The following is a 15,495-nucleotide window of genomic DNA, read 5'->3' on the forward strand; positions in this document are numbered from 1 at the left end:
CTGTCTCTCATGAATAAATAAATAAAATCTTTAAAAAAAAAGAGAGAAAAAGAGAGAGGGAAACCTAGAGACCTGTAGATCTTGGAACCCAGTTTATTTTTTATTTTTTGGAGCCCAGTTAAAAAAAAAATATGTGTGTCTGACTTATCTGTTTCAATGAGAACTGAAGTCAGGGTGGAGGGGACCTACTTTCCTCAAAGATGAGAGAACTTTCCAGTCCATTTATCAACCTTTTAGTCCTACAGCAATGGTTATGAGTAAATGACCCAGAACCAGGAGAGTTGATTATCAACACAGTGAAAGGGAGGGTTTCAAAAAGCAAGAGAGGAGGGCTAATCACATGGAGAGGGAAGTGAATGGAGATTGGTAGTTATTCAACGGTCCCCCTGAAGTGCTGCCGTGAAGGACCATGAGTATTATTCCTTTTTGATGGAGACAAGAGAAGTTGTTCCGTCACTCACAATATGCCTTTGAATCTCCTCAAATCAAGTTTCTCACCACTGCCTAGAAAAATAGCTAATTCTGAGGACTGATGTGTCCTCCCTGAATGTTTGGGGGCAGTGGGAGAAAGTTAAAGACTTATAGAAAGGATTGCTAGGAGAAAGGAAGGAAAGAAGGCAGAGGAAGCGAATGTGGAGACCATAAAAACAGAATAGAAATCGAGAAAGAAGCCAGGATGAAAAGGGAGAGAAAAACTACAGAAAATAAATGCCCAAAGGAGTAAGAGGAGGGGGAGAGGGAGAGCAAAAGATTTATTGCTGAGAAAAGTTTGTCTCCTTAAATCCCTCTAGGTCAAGGAGCCAAACCTAGCACAGAGCATGGAAAGGAGGCAAACAACACTGTGTACCTGATCCTGGAGAAGCAGTTCAGCCCCATGGGGATGCGAGGCCAGGCCGTGACCACCTCTGCTCTGGTGTATTGTATTCAGGTGAGTTGGGAAAATTCAGAAACAAAACTTTTGTTTGTTCATTTCACAGATAAATGAACTCTCAGAAGAACCATGGGGGGAATGAATGAGGAGAAAGACATATATTGAATCAAAGAGGTAGTGGGGAAAGAATAACAAGAATGTTTCCTTAATGTTAAGGGGTTACACAATCCATGTGTGGCTGGTGGCATCAGTGAAATGGGGGGACAGAAATTGGGGTAATCATAGATAAATGCAGAATAGCTATGTTAATTTAGAAGTGCCGCTTACCTGTATTCCTCTTTTAGCATCTTATCACCCATCCCTCAAAATCCCAAATAAATAATCAAAACAAATTACATAATTCCCCTAAATGGAGTTTCCAGATCAGCCCCAATACAATTCTAGTAGTTTAGGTGCCCTCCAGATCAGAAATAAACTAAAAGAGGGAAAACTCTAAAAATACCTCAGACCTCTTGTTTCTTTCCACCAAAAATCAGAAGCCCCTGAGTAACTCAGCTAATGAGCTGAAAAAAGGGTCGTTAGACTGATGATTCTGGACAACTGTCAAGCAGAAGTTTATATAGTTACGAACTCTAGTAGAGAGAAAAAGCAATGGTGTCTGGGTGGCTCTGTTGGTTAAGAGTCCAACTCTTTATTTCAGCTTAGGTCTTGATCTCAGGGTTGTGAGTACGAGCCCCACACGGGGCTCCACACTGGGTGTGGAGCGTACTTTAAAAGAAAAAAAAAGAGAGAGAAAGAAAGCAAATGAATCAACTGGCTAGTATCAGACTCCTGTACATCTTCCAGCAGCAAATGGACTGCCTGTTTTGCATTCTATATCCCATTCTATATCCTATTAAATTAATGTCTGTAAATTCATTTCTTCTTCTTGTATTTTCCTTTTGCTTCCTCTTCTTTTCCTTGCCTTTCCCTTTCCTTGTTTTTCCTTACTTTGCTTTTCTTTTTGGCAATAGTCCCTAAAAGAAGTATTTTATCTATTATCTATTTAGCACTTTAAGCTTTTCTTACCTTTCAGTCAGAAAAGAGAAACAAAGAACCAGGGCTGGATTGAGGAAATAACACATTTTGTCATCTTTAGTGACCTACCATTTTAAATTAAAAAAAAAAAAGTTTCTCAAATGTTGTCTACAGAGGACAGCTCTAGTGCTTTTACAAATTCTTTTCACCTGATGTGTCATGAGTTTGTGTGTTTTTTCTTCTTCCCATAAACTCTCAATGAGTATAAATCCCTGTCCCAGGTGGGAGACCTTTGTGGATGTTGTTGATTTCCAGAGAATATTAAGTCATTCAAGTTACTGAAAGAGAGATGCAGTTTCTAAACAGAAGTTTCTCCATTTGAGGGAGAACATCAACTGAAATAAAAAGAAAAGAAGGAGTAAAGGTTTTTAATATTAGTAGCAGAAGAGATTTGATAGCAATATCAAGGAGTTGTTCAGACAGATTTAGCCCTTTTTCTATTATTTCATTGAACATATATTTATTAGAGTTTGATCTGAATTCTGGCTAAATGGATAGGAGCATACAGTTAATCATGTTAACCTAAACCCCTTTGCCTCTGTCACTTAACCTTTCAAAATAAGGTTAAATATACCTGCCTACATAATTAGTGTGATGAAATGTTATGACATATTGAAAATTCTTAGCAGCCTGACTAGCATATAGTAGCTATTCAATAAATAAAATTTTTCTCCTCCTTTTCCTCCTTCTTTTTTATAGGGTGTATTATTGGATATGCTCAGGGAATAAAAAAAAGGGGAGCGGAGAGTAGAATCCAATTTGTAACTGGGAAAGAATCAAGAAGGCAATAACAATATCCTGAGGGACAGCTGGAAATTTCTAGGACAAATTGATTTAAATGCCACCTCTGTCTCTCATTCACAAAAAAAAAAAAATTAAAAAAACAAACAAAATCCTTCCTACAGATTAGATATTTGCTCTCTTAGTTTCTCCTACTTTAAATATAATAATCAACAGGCATGGGAACAATGAAAACAAACAGTCCTAAACATGGCTGACCTTATGACCTTGTCCTCATATTTTCCCGGATCTCACCAAGTAATCTAACAGCAGAGTCATGAGGAGCGGTTGAGGCTGCTGAGCAGAGCAGATGAGATATTTCCCTGTCTGAGACTATTTCCCTTCCTACAGCTTCCTCAGGCAAGATGTGAGGAGAACTGCATGAATCCTGAACAGTAAGTATCTGAGACCAAACTAGGAGGAAGGAAAAACGCACAAAAAAATTAGTGCACAGGGTCAAGAGGTGATTAGATATCTGTGACTTCCCTTTATTTTTATTTAAGTGGGCATCAACCTACTAATTTCACAGATGAGTTATGCAAAAATAAAGACATGCCCTCATGTCATCCTAAGTACTTAAAATAACATCACTGACAGCATTTTTTCCAAAGTGAGTCTTCTTATTAAAACAGTGGGATTGATCTCAATTTGTATAGTCACAGAGATCTGCAAAAGGCTTTCTTTCCCATGCTTCTCAGTGACTCATCAGACAGACTGGATTTAAAAATCTCATCGGGAGCAGATATATTTGGATAATTCCAAAGTAGCATCAGCACCTGAAATATGACAAGCATATCCCATATTTTAGGGCATGGCAATATTTATTGCAGACTTCATTCAGCTATCACTTTGAGGTTGTTACCACTTAATTTAAACCTATCACAATTAGGTCTTACACAGACACCAAAGACATAAAAGGAGAAGAGATTCATTCCACTTGGAGGTAAATTATTGAAACACAGGGCCAATTGGAACAAAACACTTGCTCAGCCTGAAGGAAAACACATATTTAGCCATGGGGAAGGGTTTCTCAATAGCCAAGTCTGTTAAACCCACGGGAAATGGTGGTGGCCTCCGTTGCTTGTCACAGTGTTTGAGGTTTTAGACACCCACCACTCAGGGAAGAGTCTCTTTTAACAGAATCCAAATCATAACATTGTGGAACTTAAAGAGATTTTAAATAAGTGGGGAATGTGAGAAAACCTACAGGAGACATTGGTCTATTGAAAAAGCAAACCGTATGTTCTACAACTATGCAACCAAAGAGAATGTAGAAGTGAATTTAAATGGGTTTCAATAGCTCGATATATCAGAAAGTACGATTACATTTGCTCATCTTCAAAAATAAATATTTTCTTCCTCTCCCCTCCCGGCTTCTGAGCTTACACCACACTTCTTCTTCCATGCAACCTATATTTTTGAAAATTTATAATTGCCATAGTTAATCCAGTTAATTAAATTAACTTTCAACATGGTGAAGTTGATCTCTACATTTTTCCTCCTTGTTTGGCTTCAGTTGCATATCAGTTTTGATTTTGGAAGTGAAAGTTTAGGGTATTTTTTTATGGTGAGAATTTTTATGGCTTAATGGTGGCCCTTTTTGCAACAAGTTGCAAAACATAAATTACAGACTTCATTGTATTGCTTTCATGATTATAACTGAAATTTTCTTTATGTTTAAATTTATTGACTTCAAATATGTAACAACCTAATATATAAAATTCCATACATTTATTTACATTCTTTCTTGGTAATTGTTATAACTGTTTACAGTGGTCGTGGTTACATTTCTTTTTTTTTTTTTTTTGTTACTTTATTAACACTCTTTTTTTTTTCATAACAAATTGATTTTTCATTGGTGTTCAATTTGCCAACATACAGAATAACACCCAGCGCTCATCCCAAGTGCCCCCCTCAGTGTCCGTCACCCATTCACCCCCAGCCCCCGCCCTCCTCCCCTTCCACCACCCCTAGTTCGTTTCCCAGAGTTAGGAGTCTTCATGTTCTGTCTCCTTTTCTGATATTTCCCACAAATTTTTTCTCCCTTCCCTTCCATTCGCCTTCACAATTAACACTCTTTTCATAAACACTATTGTGGTCTGTCGTGTGATTCACAAATTATTTACACAGCGCCACCTGTAGTATAAAACACTTTAAGGCATCTCATTTCACAATAGATGCTGCTGGTTATATTGAAGTCAGTATAACTTGTTGTATGCTAATGAACTGGAATCAAAATGCAAACATAAAAAATATATAAGTTGTGATGCTTTTATTATAACAAGGTAGCAAATTATATTGTAACTCATATTCCTGATTCTGCAACTACAACAGGCACTGGCTGTATTTTCATTGCAAAAAACCTTTATTCTTTCTCCATAGTTGCCTGACCACAGATTGGGTACATCTCTGGTATATATGGTAAGTTCCAGCTATCATACCCAGAAAGATATTTCAAAGCTATCATACCCAGAAAGATATTTCAAAGGAAATTTATATTTCTCAGGGGCATTTATTTATATTATTTTAGTTTTTAACTATTTTGACAGCAGGAAAAAAAAATGTATGAGACCGCCATCCTACTTACCTCAGCATCTCCTGGCGTAAAGTTTATTTACCTCATCATCAATAACTATGTGACAATATGCAAGGGTTTCCTACTTCCATACCATCTCCTCAATTATTTTGTATTTTTTCAGGGTCAGTTCGAGAACTTTGTACAGAGAGGAGAATATAAAGTAGAAAGCACACTCTCCAAACCACTTTAGCTCTGATGAACTGAATTGATGAACTGATTTAGTTTTGCTGACAAAATAAGTATAAATGTGAAGTGAGGGACACCTGGGTGGCTCAGCCGTTGAGTGCCTACATTTGTCTCAGGTCGTGACCCCAGAGGCCCGAGGATCAAGTCCCGCATCAGGCTCCCTGCTAGGAGCCTGCTTCTCCCTCTGCCTATGTCTCTGCCGCTCTCTCAATCTGTGTCTCTCATGAACAAATAAATAAATCTTTTAAAAAATGTGAAGTGAAAATGTTTAAATTAAAATCTTACGAACATTCTATAAAATATTCACACAAAGTCAAAAGGCAGACACTGAAGACCACTTATTGCCAGGGTTGAGAAACAAACCAAAGCACAGAGCTCTTACTGGTGGGTGGTCTTGCAGGTTGCTGGTGGTAATTGGTGCACTGCTGCTCCTGTGTGGCCTGACTTCTGTCTGCTTCCGCTGCTGTCTGAGTCGCCAGCAAAATGGGGAAGATCAAGGCCGGCCTCCCTATGAAGTGACTGTCATTGCTTTTGATCATGACAGCACTCTCCAGAGCACTATCAGTTGTGAGTACTCTGACATTATAACCTGAGACGGGGTTAAAGATGATCAGGGGGCACCTGGGTGGCTCAGAGGTTGAGCATCTGCCTTTGGCTCAAGGGTGATCCCAGGGTCCTGGTATCCAGTCCCACAAGAGGCTCTCCGCAGGCAGCCTACTTCTCCTTCTGCCTGTGTCTCTGCCTCTCTCTTTGCGTCTCTCGTGAATAAGTAAATAAAATCTTTTCTTTAAAATAAAATCTTTAAAAAAAATAAGACAATAAAAGAATCATTAGGATGATGAAATAAAGTAGAAACATGGATTGAAAAGTATCAAAGATTCTAGAACTCAGGGTTTTAATTTCCAGAAGCCTGATGGTGTCGTGACCTGGGCTCTCACAGTTACTGTATTCTCAAAGATTGACTTGACTAATGATAGGGTGAAGAAAGAAGTAGAATATTGGAGAAAATATTGGAAATATTTTATAGGAAGGATTACCCAGTTTCTGAAGTTATTTTGATAAAACTATTTTAAGCTCTGAGTATATCTCTTTTGAAACATGTCTTGGATTTTGTAAGAACCTCTATTTTTTGTTACCTATACATTATTTTATATCTTTGGAGAAATTAGTCATGTGTACTTTCAATTCTTTGTTCTATTTGTACCTATTGATACAGTTAAATGTTAGCCTAACACCCCTTCGGTGATTAGAAAACACTTTCTTTTATGTGTTCTCTTCTCTTCTTTATATTATATTCTTTCCTGAAATGAGAGAAAAACTATTTTTGAAACAGTAGGTGGCACAATATTGTGATGTTTCTTTTGAAAAGAGAAGACATTGGGGTGCCTAGGTGGCTCAGTGTTGAGCATCTGCCTTTGCCTCAGATTGTGATCCTGCGGTCCTGGGATCAAGTCCTGCATCAGGCTGCCTCTCTGCTTCTCGCTCTGCTTTTGTCTCTGCCTCTCCCTTTGTATCTCTCATGAGTAAATAAATAAAATATTTATAAAAGAGAGAGAAGACATTGCTGTTCACTTTTCGTGCTTCACTTACTGTCCTTTGAGGGAAGATAAATAAGACAGCAATAAATATTTCTAAGGAGTCTGCATTATCAGCAGGTTGGCATAAAGGGTCCTAAGTCCATAAAAGGGAAGGACAGGGTTGTGAGACATGGGGACACAATTAGATTAGCTGAGGACCCCAGAGAATACAGGATCTTCCAGCAGAGTGAAGCTGGTTTCTAAACAATCTTCACAGGATTTTCATAACATTTGTGGCCAAGAATGACAATGATCGAGACACTTGCTAAAAATGAAGGGAAGGGAAGTGTGTTGTAAGCCCCTCATTTCTGAGGATGTCACGTTTACTTTGGCTCTTTTCTTTCTTTCCCCACCAGCCCTGCAGTCAATCTTTGGCCCTGCAGCTCGAAGAATCCTGGCTGTGGCTCACTCTCACAGCCCCCTGGGCCAGTTGCCCTCCTCTTTGGACACCCTCCCAGGGTATGAAGAAGCTCTTCACATGAGTCGCTTCACTGTTGCAAGGTGTGGACAGAAAGCTCCTGATCTACCCTCAGTGCCAGAAGAGAAGCAGCCACCGCCAGTGGATGAGTCTCCTAGAGCAGGAGGCTCTTCGAACTGATGGGAACTCTGGTTTTATAAATGGGGTGGGGGTTTCCCCAGAGTTGCTACAGGTAGACAGACAAAACTTTTTTTTTTTCTTTCTAATTTTTGGAAGGTTTAGGATGACAACCAAACAGTAGTCAGTGGAAAGGATGAGTTCCAATTCTTCCTTCCCAATTATGAATTGCTCTAATTGGGATCTCTAATTCTTTATCCAGTGACCAAAATTTGCAATTATTCTTAGCAATGCTTATTACTACTAAACCCAGAAAGCATCAAAAGTATCTTGAACTCCTCTAGCTATTGAGTTTCTTTACCCATAGAATACTGCAAGTGGTTTTTCTTTCTGCCAGCTATAATATAAGAATAAATAGTAATACACTTGTAGAGAAAAACGAAGAGTATAGGCACAGCCACAGACATTAATGCACCAAAATCATCAATTCTTCTTCTTGAGAGAATGTTCACTTTTATACTGAATGGCAATGATACTCTTGGACACCAAGTAATACCTAAGTGAGCATCCAGGATGCAAGAGTAAGATTGTAGTTATGGGCTAAGAGAACACGGTATAGTACTGAGGTGTCAAATACCAAGGTCTTTCCTTCACTCTGGCCCTATCCATGCATAGAGTGCAGTAACAGTTTCTATTGATTTTTCAGTTGTTCTGCCTTCCAAACACATGTGCACGGCACACACACATGCACGCGTGCACGCATACACATACATATGCAGTATTTTCTAAGTCTAAAAGAATAGCTCTGTTTTGCTTCTTTTGTCTTTCTGGCTTTGGCCACTTAAAGCCAGGTTCTATAGTGACACACACTAGTGGGGCGGCCTTCACTGCCACCTAGTGGAGCGATGGTAAAAAATGTATTCTGTTTGAACCTATCTGCACCCCTCTTCTGTTCCTGGAGCAAGTAACTGAACTCAGTTCTTGAGCGATCCTTCCAGTCACACCACCCTGCCCTGTAGTGCTAAGCTGTCCACCTGACATACCGCTGGACAATTAGGAAGTGAAGTGTGTCGCGGAAAAAATGACTTGCCAATGTCCTTAGATAAATCGTTGAAAATCTTTAAAGCAATTTTCCCACTTGTAAAATAGGGTGTAACAACACCTCCAAGGATTGTTGTGAGGATCAAATAAAGTAAATATACATGACAAGATTTATAAAGTATTTTGCACACGTATTTGATACTCTTACTATTGATATCTAATTTTCACCTGTCAAGATTCTACTGAGAATTGTGTTCTCACTTGTCCTTTTGCCAATCACCCAGGCACTTCATTTCATCAATAAATATTTGTTGATTGAGGTTAACAACTGAAAATATGTTATTCTTTTTAAAATGATCTGTGTTTGGGGCACCTGCGTGGCTCAGGGGTTGAGCATCTGCCTTTGGCTCAGGTCATGATCCCGGGGTCCTGGGATGGAATCCCGCATCAGGCTTCCTACAGGGAACCTGCTTCTCCCTCTGCCTGTGTCTCTGTCTTTCTCTGTGTGTCTCTCATGAAAAAATAAATAAAATTAAAAATAAATAAAATGGTCTATGTAGAGGTAAGGAATATTTTAGAAAACTCGTTTATTCAGCAGTTAGCTTCAGCACTTATAGAAACATATACCCAGGTAATGGCTGATTAGTATAGCACCTCATTAAATACATTCTTGGAATGCTCACTCAGCCCAAGGCGGAAAATGTTCTAATCGAGTATAACCTGAATTTATCCTGTGTCATTTATGAAATTGCCTCTGGAAATTGTTAAAATGTATGAATCGTTAATAGACCCTGTGGTGGCCTTGTTTTGCAACTGCCAAATGAATCACTTTATTATCACACATTCCATAAAATATTCTAGGCTCATTCATCCTTCAAGGTACCACAGTCTTGAGGAAGTTAAAACATCACCCTGTAGAAAAAAAAGCTTGCAAAAAAAAAAAAAATCCTCCTATAAGTATCTTATTCTAAAGAGATCTTTCAACCCCACTTCTCCCTTCTGCCTCCCTGCTCTCTTCAGATACAGGGAATCTTGCATTCCTGTGCCCAACCCCTCCCCATTTTTTAGATATTTTTTTTTAATTTTTAATTTATTTATTTATGACAGTCACAGAGAGAGAGAGAAAGAGGCAGAGACACAGGCAGAGGGACCATGCACCGGGAGCCTGATGTGGGATTTGATCCCGGGTCTCCAGGATCGCGCCCCGGGCCAAAGACAGGTGCCAAACCACTGCGCCACCCAGGGATCCCCCCCTCCCATTTTGTCAGAATATTAGCACTCATTTGGCTTCATCTCTTTCTCTACTCAACCTAAGACGTCTGTTAATCAGTGCAATCACTTTCACAACTGTTCTTGATTTTCTTAAAATGCCTTTTTACTTTCCTCATACCTGTCCTTAAAACTTTAAATATTGGTTCAGTGAAGCTAACTGATTTCTCCCCAAAGCCTACACTGCTGAGTGGTGTTGCAGAAAACTCTCAATTCTAGTAAGAGGGATCATGACTAGCTCATGGTCTCCAACACCATCTGAACCATTGGACATTTTTTCTAGTTTCTTTCATAAGTCTCCCACTCCTTTTAGTAGTTATTCAAATTTCACTGGCTCCTGAGGCACAGGGTGGCTCAGTCCATTAAGTGATCAACTCTTGATTTTGGCTCAGATTATGATCTCAGGGTGGTGAGATCCAGCCCTGCCTTGGGCGCTCTCTCTCTCTCTCTCTCTCTCTCTCTCTCTCTCTCTCATAAATAGGTAAATAGAATCTTATTTTTTTTTTCAGTAGTTCCCTTCAAATCCTACACCCCCTCAATCGACATATTAATTCTAGGAAGGCGACCTATCCTCATTCAGAGAGGAAATCAAGCCTTCAGGAAACTTCATAGCCCAAAGCTATACGCCTCTGCAGACCAGCTCTTTCCTCTTTCTTTCTAGTAGCATTGAAATAGATGTCCTTCCCCAATATAATACTTCTAATTGGGTTTTGTTTTACATTGATTCAACTGTTTCTGTGCTCAAAAGGTATTATTTAAGAAATTATCTGCCAGGAAGCACTGGGTGTTATATGCAACTGAAAAATCCTTGCACACTCCATCTGAAACTAAGTATGTACTTTACACTGGCTAATTGAATTTAAATTAGAAAAAAAAATGACCCAACAATAACAAAAAAGAAATTATCTCCTAGGAATAGTGCAGAGGCAGCTGGGGATAAGAGAGTGGGCAAGACAGTCAAGGACTATAACTCCTGGTCCTCATAGAGCTTAAGAAAAAGTCAAAATTAAAATGACAGCAATCATGAATAGTGCAGAGAATCCTTGGAAAAGGCAGAGTGATGGGAGAACCTTTTCAAAGATAAGGGAAGACTTGATAAGTTTGAGGACTGAACAAAGAGTAGCTGATTCTAGTAAGCTCAAGAGAGAACTGCAGCAAATGGAGCTAGAGAGGAAAGGAGTCTTCACTGTATTGAGAAGCCATCAGAAAATTGACAATAAGTCACTTGATACAATTTGAATTTTATGACAACGACTCTTGATGCTACAGAATAATGGACTGGAGTACGACAAGTTTGAAGGAACAAAGACTAGATGGAAAGTGTTGAGGAAGAGTCGACAAGAGGTGATTGTGGCTAGGAATTGTGATTGTGGATAGTCCATGACTGCGGACTAACATGGTGATGTTAGAAGTGGAAAGAGAGATAAATATAGGGATTTGAGAGATATGTTGTGGATAGGATTATCCCCATTTGCTGATGGACTGAGTAGGAAAATGTGGTAAGGGAAAAGAGTGAAAAATGACTCCTTGATCATTGACCTGAGCCAACACATGGAAGGTGCAGCTGTTGATTAGGATGCGGAAGATTGGGCAAAAACAGATTTAGGGAGAAATTCAAGATAGTGACTTCTATAATGGAAAAAAAGCATTTCATGGCAGTATATATACCAAGTAATTTTAAGGTAATGCCTGCTGAACTGAAGCAGCAAAAAAAGTTCAGATGTGCCAAAGGGAAAAAAATCAAAGTTTTTCTTGAGATTGAATGAGGAAAATCTCAATTTGTAAAAAATAAAAGGAAAAGAAATTCCATAGCAGGCTTCATAATTTATAATATTTATAAAATAATCCCACTGGAAATGGTGGAGATTACTGGATATGCCTATCTGGGATGGTAGGGTCTGGATAGGAAGATGGAAATTTAGAAGCCATCAAGTAAAAAATTCTATTTATATTGCAGAAATAATTCCAAGTGGAATTGGAAAGTCCTGAAAGAGGAGCTCTCAAGCATGTACTCCTCATTATAGTCTACATAATCAGCAGGAAGAAGGAAGATAAGAATTATTTTAACAAGGGTGGACATTATATCTCCTGATTTTTAGAAAAAGAAGGAAGATCCCTCCCCGCCCTAGCAACAACACACTAATCATTGCTTGTAGATAATGAGAAACCACTACAACCTCAAACGCTTATGCTTTCTATAAACTTTTATTCAAACCACCATTCCAGTTTCTTCCTAAAACCTAATAAAAACTGACCTTCCTTTTGTCTTTTTGGACTTACCTATGGTTCACCATAGCTTCCTGTCCTGAATTGTAATTTCTCTTCTGTTCCCAAATAAACTTTTTTTTTAACTTAAAATTCTGTTTGCTGTGTTTAAACTTAGCAATATACAGTAGACCTTTCAACACCAGTTGAAATTGTGTGGATCCACTTATACATGATTTTTTTATACAGTATAATACTATACATATATTTTCATTTCCTTCTGATTTTCTTTTCTTTTTTTTTGAAGATTTTATTTATTTATTCATGAGAGACACACAGAGAGGCAGAGACACAGGCAGAGGGAGTGGCAGGCTTCCTGTGAGGACCCTGAAAAGGGATTTGATACCAGCACCCCAGGATGATGACCTGAGCCAAAGGCAGACACTCAACCACTGAGCCACCCAGGCATTCTTCCTTCTGATTTTCTTAATAACATTTTTTTCTCTAGCTTACTTTATTATAAGAATATACCATATAATATATATAATAATAATATACATATATAATAATATATATACATATATAATATATATAATGTATATATATACATATATATTAGGAAATATATGTTAATCGACTGTTTATGTTATTGGTAAGGCTTCCAGTCAATGGTAGGCTATTAGTAATTAAGTTTTGGGGGACTCAAAAATTATATCACATTTTGATGCATGGAGGTCAGCACCCCTAATCCCTCCCCCTCGTTGTTCAAGGGTCAATGTATGTGGGTATAAATGAGATAATTATCTCCCCATCGTTACCATCCCCCTTCGTCTTCCTCTTTCTTATTCTTTAACTGTTCACTTTCTACTGGCTTTCTTCCTTCATTATATAGTAGTTTAGTATGAATTATATATTGTAAAATGGGGGGGAGGAGTTAAAGAAAAAAGTCACATTGTTTCAGCTTAATTTAAGTAATTCAGATACTGAACTTGAAGAGTGAAGACTACTTAATGTTTTATCAACAGAAGAGTTTTATAATGTGATCAATATTTAGAAAGATATTCCAGTGATAGTTTGAGGTCTTAGATGAATCTGTAAGAAAGTCAGGTCTTCATTTCAGCTAAGAGCATATTGTACAAATCCTAGTTAAAGGTAGTGAGAGTCTGAAAAGGAACATGGGGGTGGTGATGAAAGGGACTACAGTTATTTTTTCTTGTCAGCAGAATTCTAGGTTCTTTGAGTCTTTAGGTCTTCCCTCTGATTTTATTTTTTTTAATATTTTATTCTTTTATTTATTTGAGAGAGGAGCATGAGCACAGGGGAAGGAGAAGAGAGAGAGGGACAAGTAGACCCTGCACTGAGCACAGAGCCCAACACAGGGCTTAATCTCACAACTTGAGATCATGACCTGATCCAAGATCAAGAGTCAGATGCTTAGCTAACGGAGACACCCAGGCTCCTTTTCCTCTGATCTTAAGCAGTAGAGATTCTCTTCTACTTCTTTCTTATGACACAAATATGTATGTATTAAACCTTCTTCAGCCTGGTGGTTGAAGCTGCACTATCCACCCTCTACATCTTACTTGAGATTTCTTGGGGTGTTTACATGGGACAAACCCCCCCACATTTCCCATAACTTTTTATTTGCCCAAACTAAAACTCTTATAAGGAGTAGTGTCTGGTAAGATATCACTATATGGAAGGAGGTGTCTGTACCTACATAGTGGGGGGAGTTGACTCTGATAGCACAAAGCTTCTAATCTAAAAGGAAGAACTGAAAGATGGACATATATTGATTTACACAAGAACAATACAGGGTCTCTTTCCTGGGGGCGGGGGGTTGAGAAATGATTGATTGGGTTATGATGACTAGTTTTATCTGAGGTTTGGAGGCAAATAGAATACTACAGGATCCCTTACAGTGGCTTATGTAGAGGAGGACAAATTATTTTCCCTCTACCTTTCTAAGTTCTTAGCTGAGACACCCCAGAAAAAAAAATTAACAAGAGAAAAATAGAAATTTAATAATCTGCATAGTTCCTGTATCTGTGAGAGAGACCCAAGAAAATTGAGGAGGAACTCCCTGAAATGGCCCAAGCCACTACCATGAATATCATCTCCAGCTAAAAACAAAAGAAGATTGGGTCGGGTAGGGGTGGTATGAGAGGTTACCAGGAAAAGCACAGTAAACAAAAGTATGTTTTTTGGCAGACTTAAGTCACTGTCTTCTTCTCCACTGTTGAGAGTTTCTAGAGATATAGTCATCCTCTTCTTGGTAAAGAGGAGACACCCTAACAAATGGAGATTTCCCTTATAAACATAAACTTTAAAAAAATAATAATAAACATAAACTTTTACTCAGTTTTCAGAGCTTCTCCTGTCTGCTGTTTCTTTTTCATTTTTTTAAGATTTTATTCATCTATTCATGAGAGAGATATTTATATATATATAGAGAGAGGCAGAAACAGAGGCAGAGGGAGAAGCAGGCTCCATGCCCCACGTAGGACTCAATCCTGGGTCTCCAGGATCACACCCTGGGCGGAAGGCGGCACTAAACCGCTGAGCCAGCAGGGCTGCCCCCTGTCTGCTGTTTCTTAAAAATAACTTGGCCACAGCAACTTCTTGCAAGATATATCTATGAAAGCAAGGGAAACAAAAGCAAAAATGAATTATTGGGACTTAATCGAGATAAAAAGCTTCTGCACAGCAAAAGAAAGAGTCAACAAAACTAAAAGACAACCTACAGAATGGGAGAAGATATTTGCAAATGACGTATCAGATAAAGGGCTAGTTTCCAAGATCTATAAAGAACTTATTAAACTCAACAGCAAGAAACAAATAATCCAATCATGAAATGGGCAAAAGACATGAAGAGAAATCTCACAGAGGAAGACATAGACATGGCCAACATGCACATGAGAAAATGCTCCGCATCACTTCCCATCAGGGAAATACAAATCAAAACCACAATGAGATACCACCTCACACCAGTGAGAATGGGGAAAATTAACAAGGCAGGAAACAACAAATGTTGGAGAGGATGCGGAGAAAGGGGAACCCTCTTGCACTGTTGGTGGGAATGTGAACTGGTGCAGCCACTCTGGAAAACTGTGTGCAGGTTCCTCAAAGAGTTAAAAATAGAGCTACCCTACGACCCAGCAATTACACTGCTGGGGATTTACCCCAAAGATTCAGATGCAATGAAACGCCGGGACACCTGCACCCCGATGTTTCTAGCAGCAATGTCCACAATAGCCAAACTGTGGAAGGAGCCTCAGTGTCCAACGAAAGATGAATGGATAAAGGGGATCCCTTAGTGGCTCAGCGGTTTAACGCCTGCCTTTGGCCCAGGGCACGATCCTGGAGTCTCGGGATC

At 38.8% G+C, this 15,495-nt stretch overlaps 1 protein-coding gene across 1 annotated transcript; it reads left to right on the forward strand.

Moving 5' to 3' along the window:
* Positions 1-312: 312 nt before the first annotated feature.
* TMEM52B (transmembrane protein 52B) lies at positions 313-8,993 on the forward strand. Its single transcript, XM_055336723.1, has 6 exons — positions 313-413; positions 792-928; positions 3,080-3,123; positions 5,111-5,149; positions 5,893-6,059; positions 7,426-8,993. Exons 1-6 carry the CDS (start codon positions 410-412, stop codon positions 7,665-7,667), a joined length of 633 nt encoding a protein of 210 aa, XP_055192698.1. The 5' UTR covers positions 313-409; the 3' UTR covers positions 7,668-8,993.
* The last annotated feature ends 6,502 nt before the right edge of the window (positions 8,994-15,495 follow it).

This window comes from Nyctereutes procyonoides, unplaced genomic scaffold (assembly GCF_905146905.1).
Source record: "Nyctereutes procyonoides isolate TBG_1078 unplaced genomic scaffold, NYPRO_anot_genome, whole genome shotgun sequence".
Classification (NCBI taxonomy): Eukaryota; Metazoa; Chordata; class Mammalia; order Carnivora; family Canidae; genus Nyctereutes; species Nyctereutes procyonoides.

Coding starts and splice junctions, on each gene's coding strand:
- TMEM52B (XM_055336723.1), top strand. Junction 929..3,079: donor CTCTGGTGTATTGTATTCAG/GTGAGTTGGGAA, acceptor CCCTTCCTACAG/CTTCCTCAGGCAAGATGTGA. Junction 6,060..7,425: donor TCTCCAGAGCACTATCAGTT/GTGAGTACTCTG, acceptor TTTCCCCACCAG/CCCTGCAGTCAATCTTTGGC.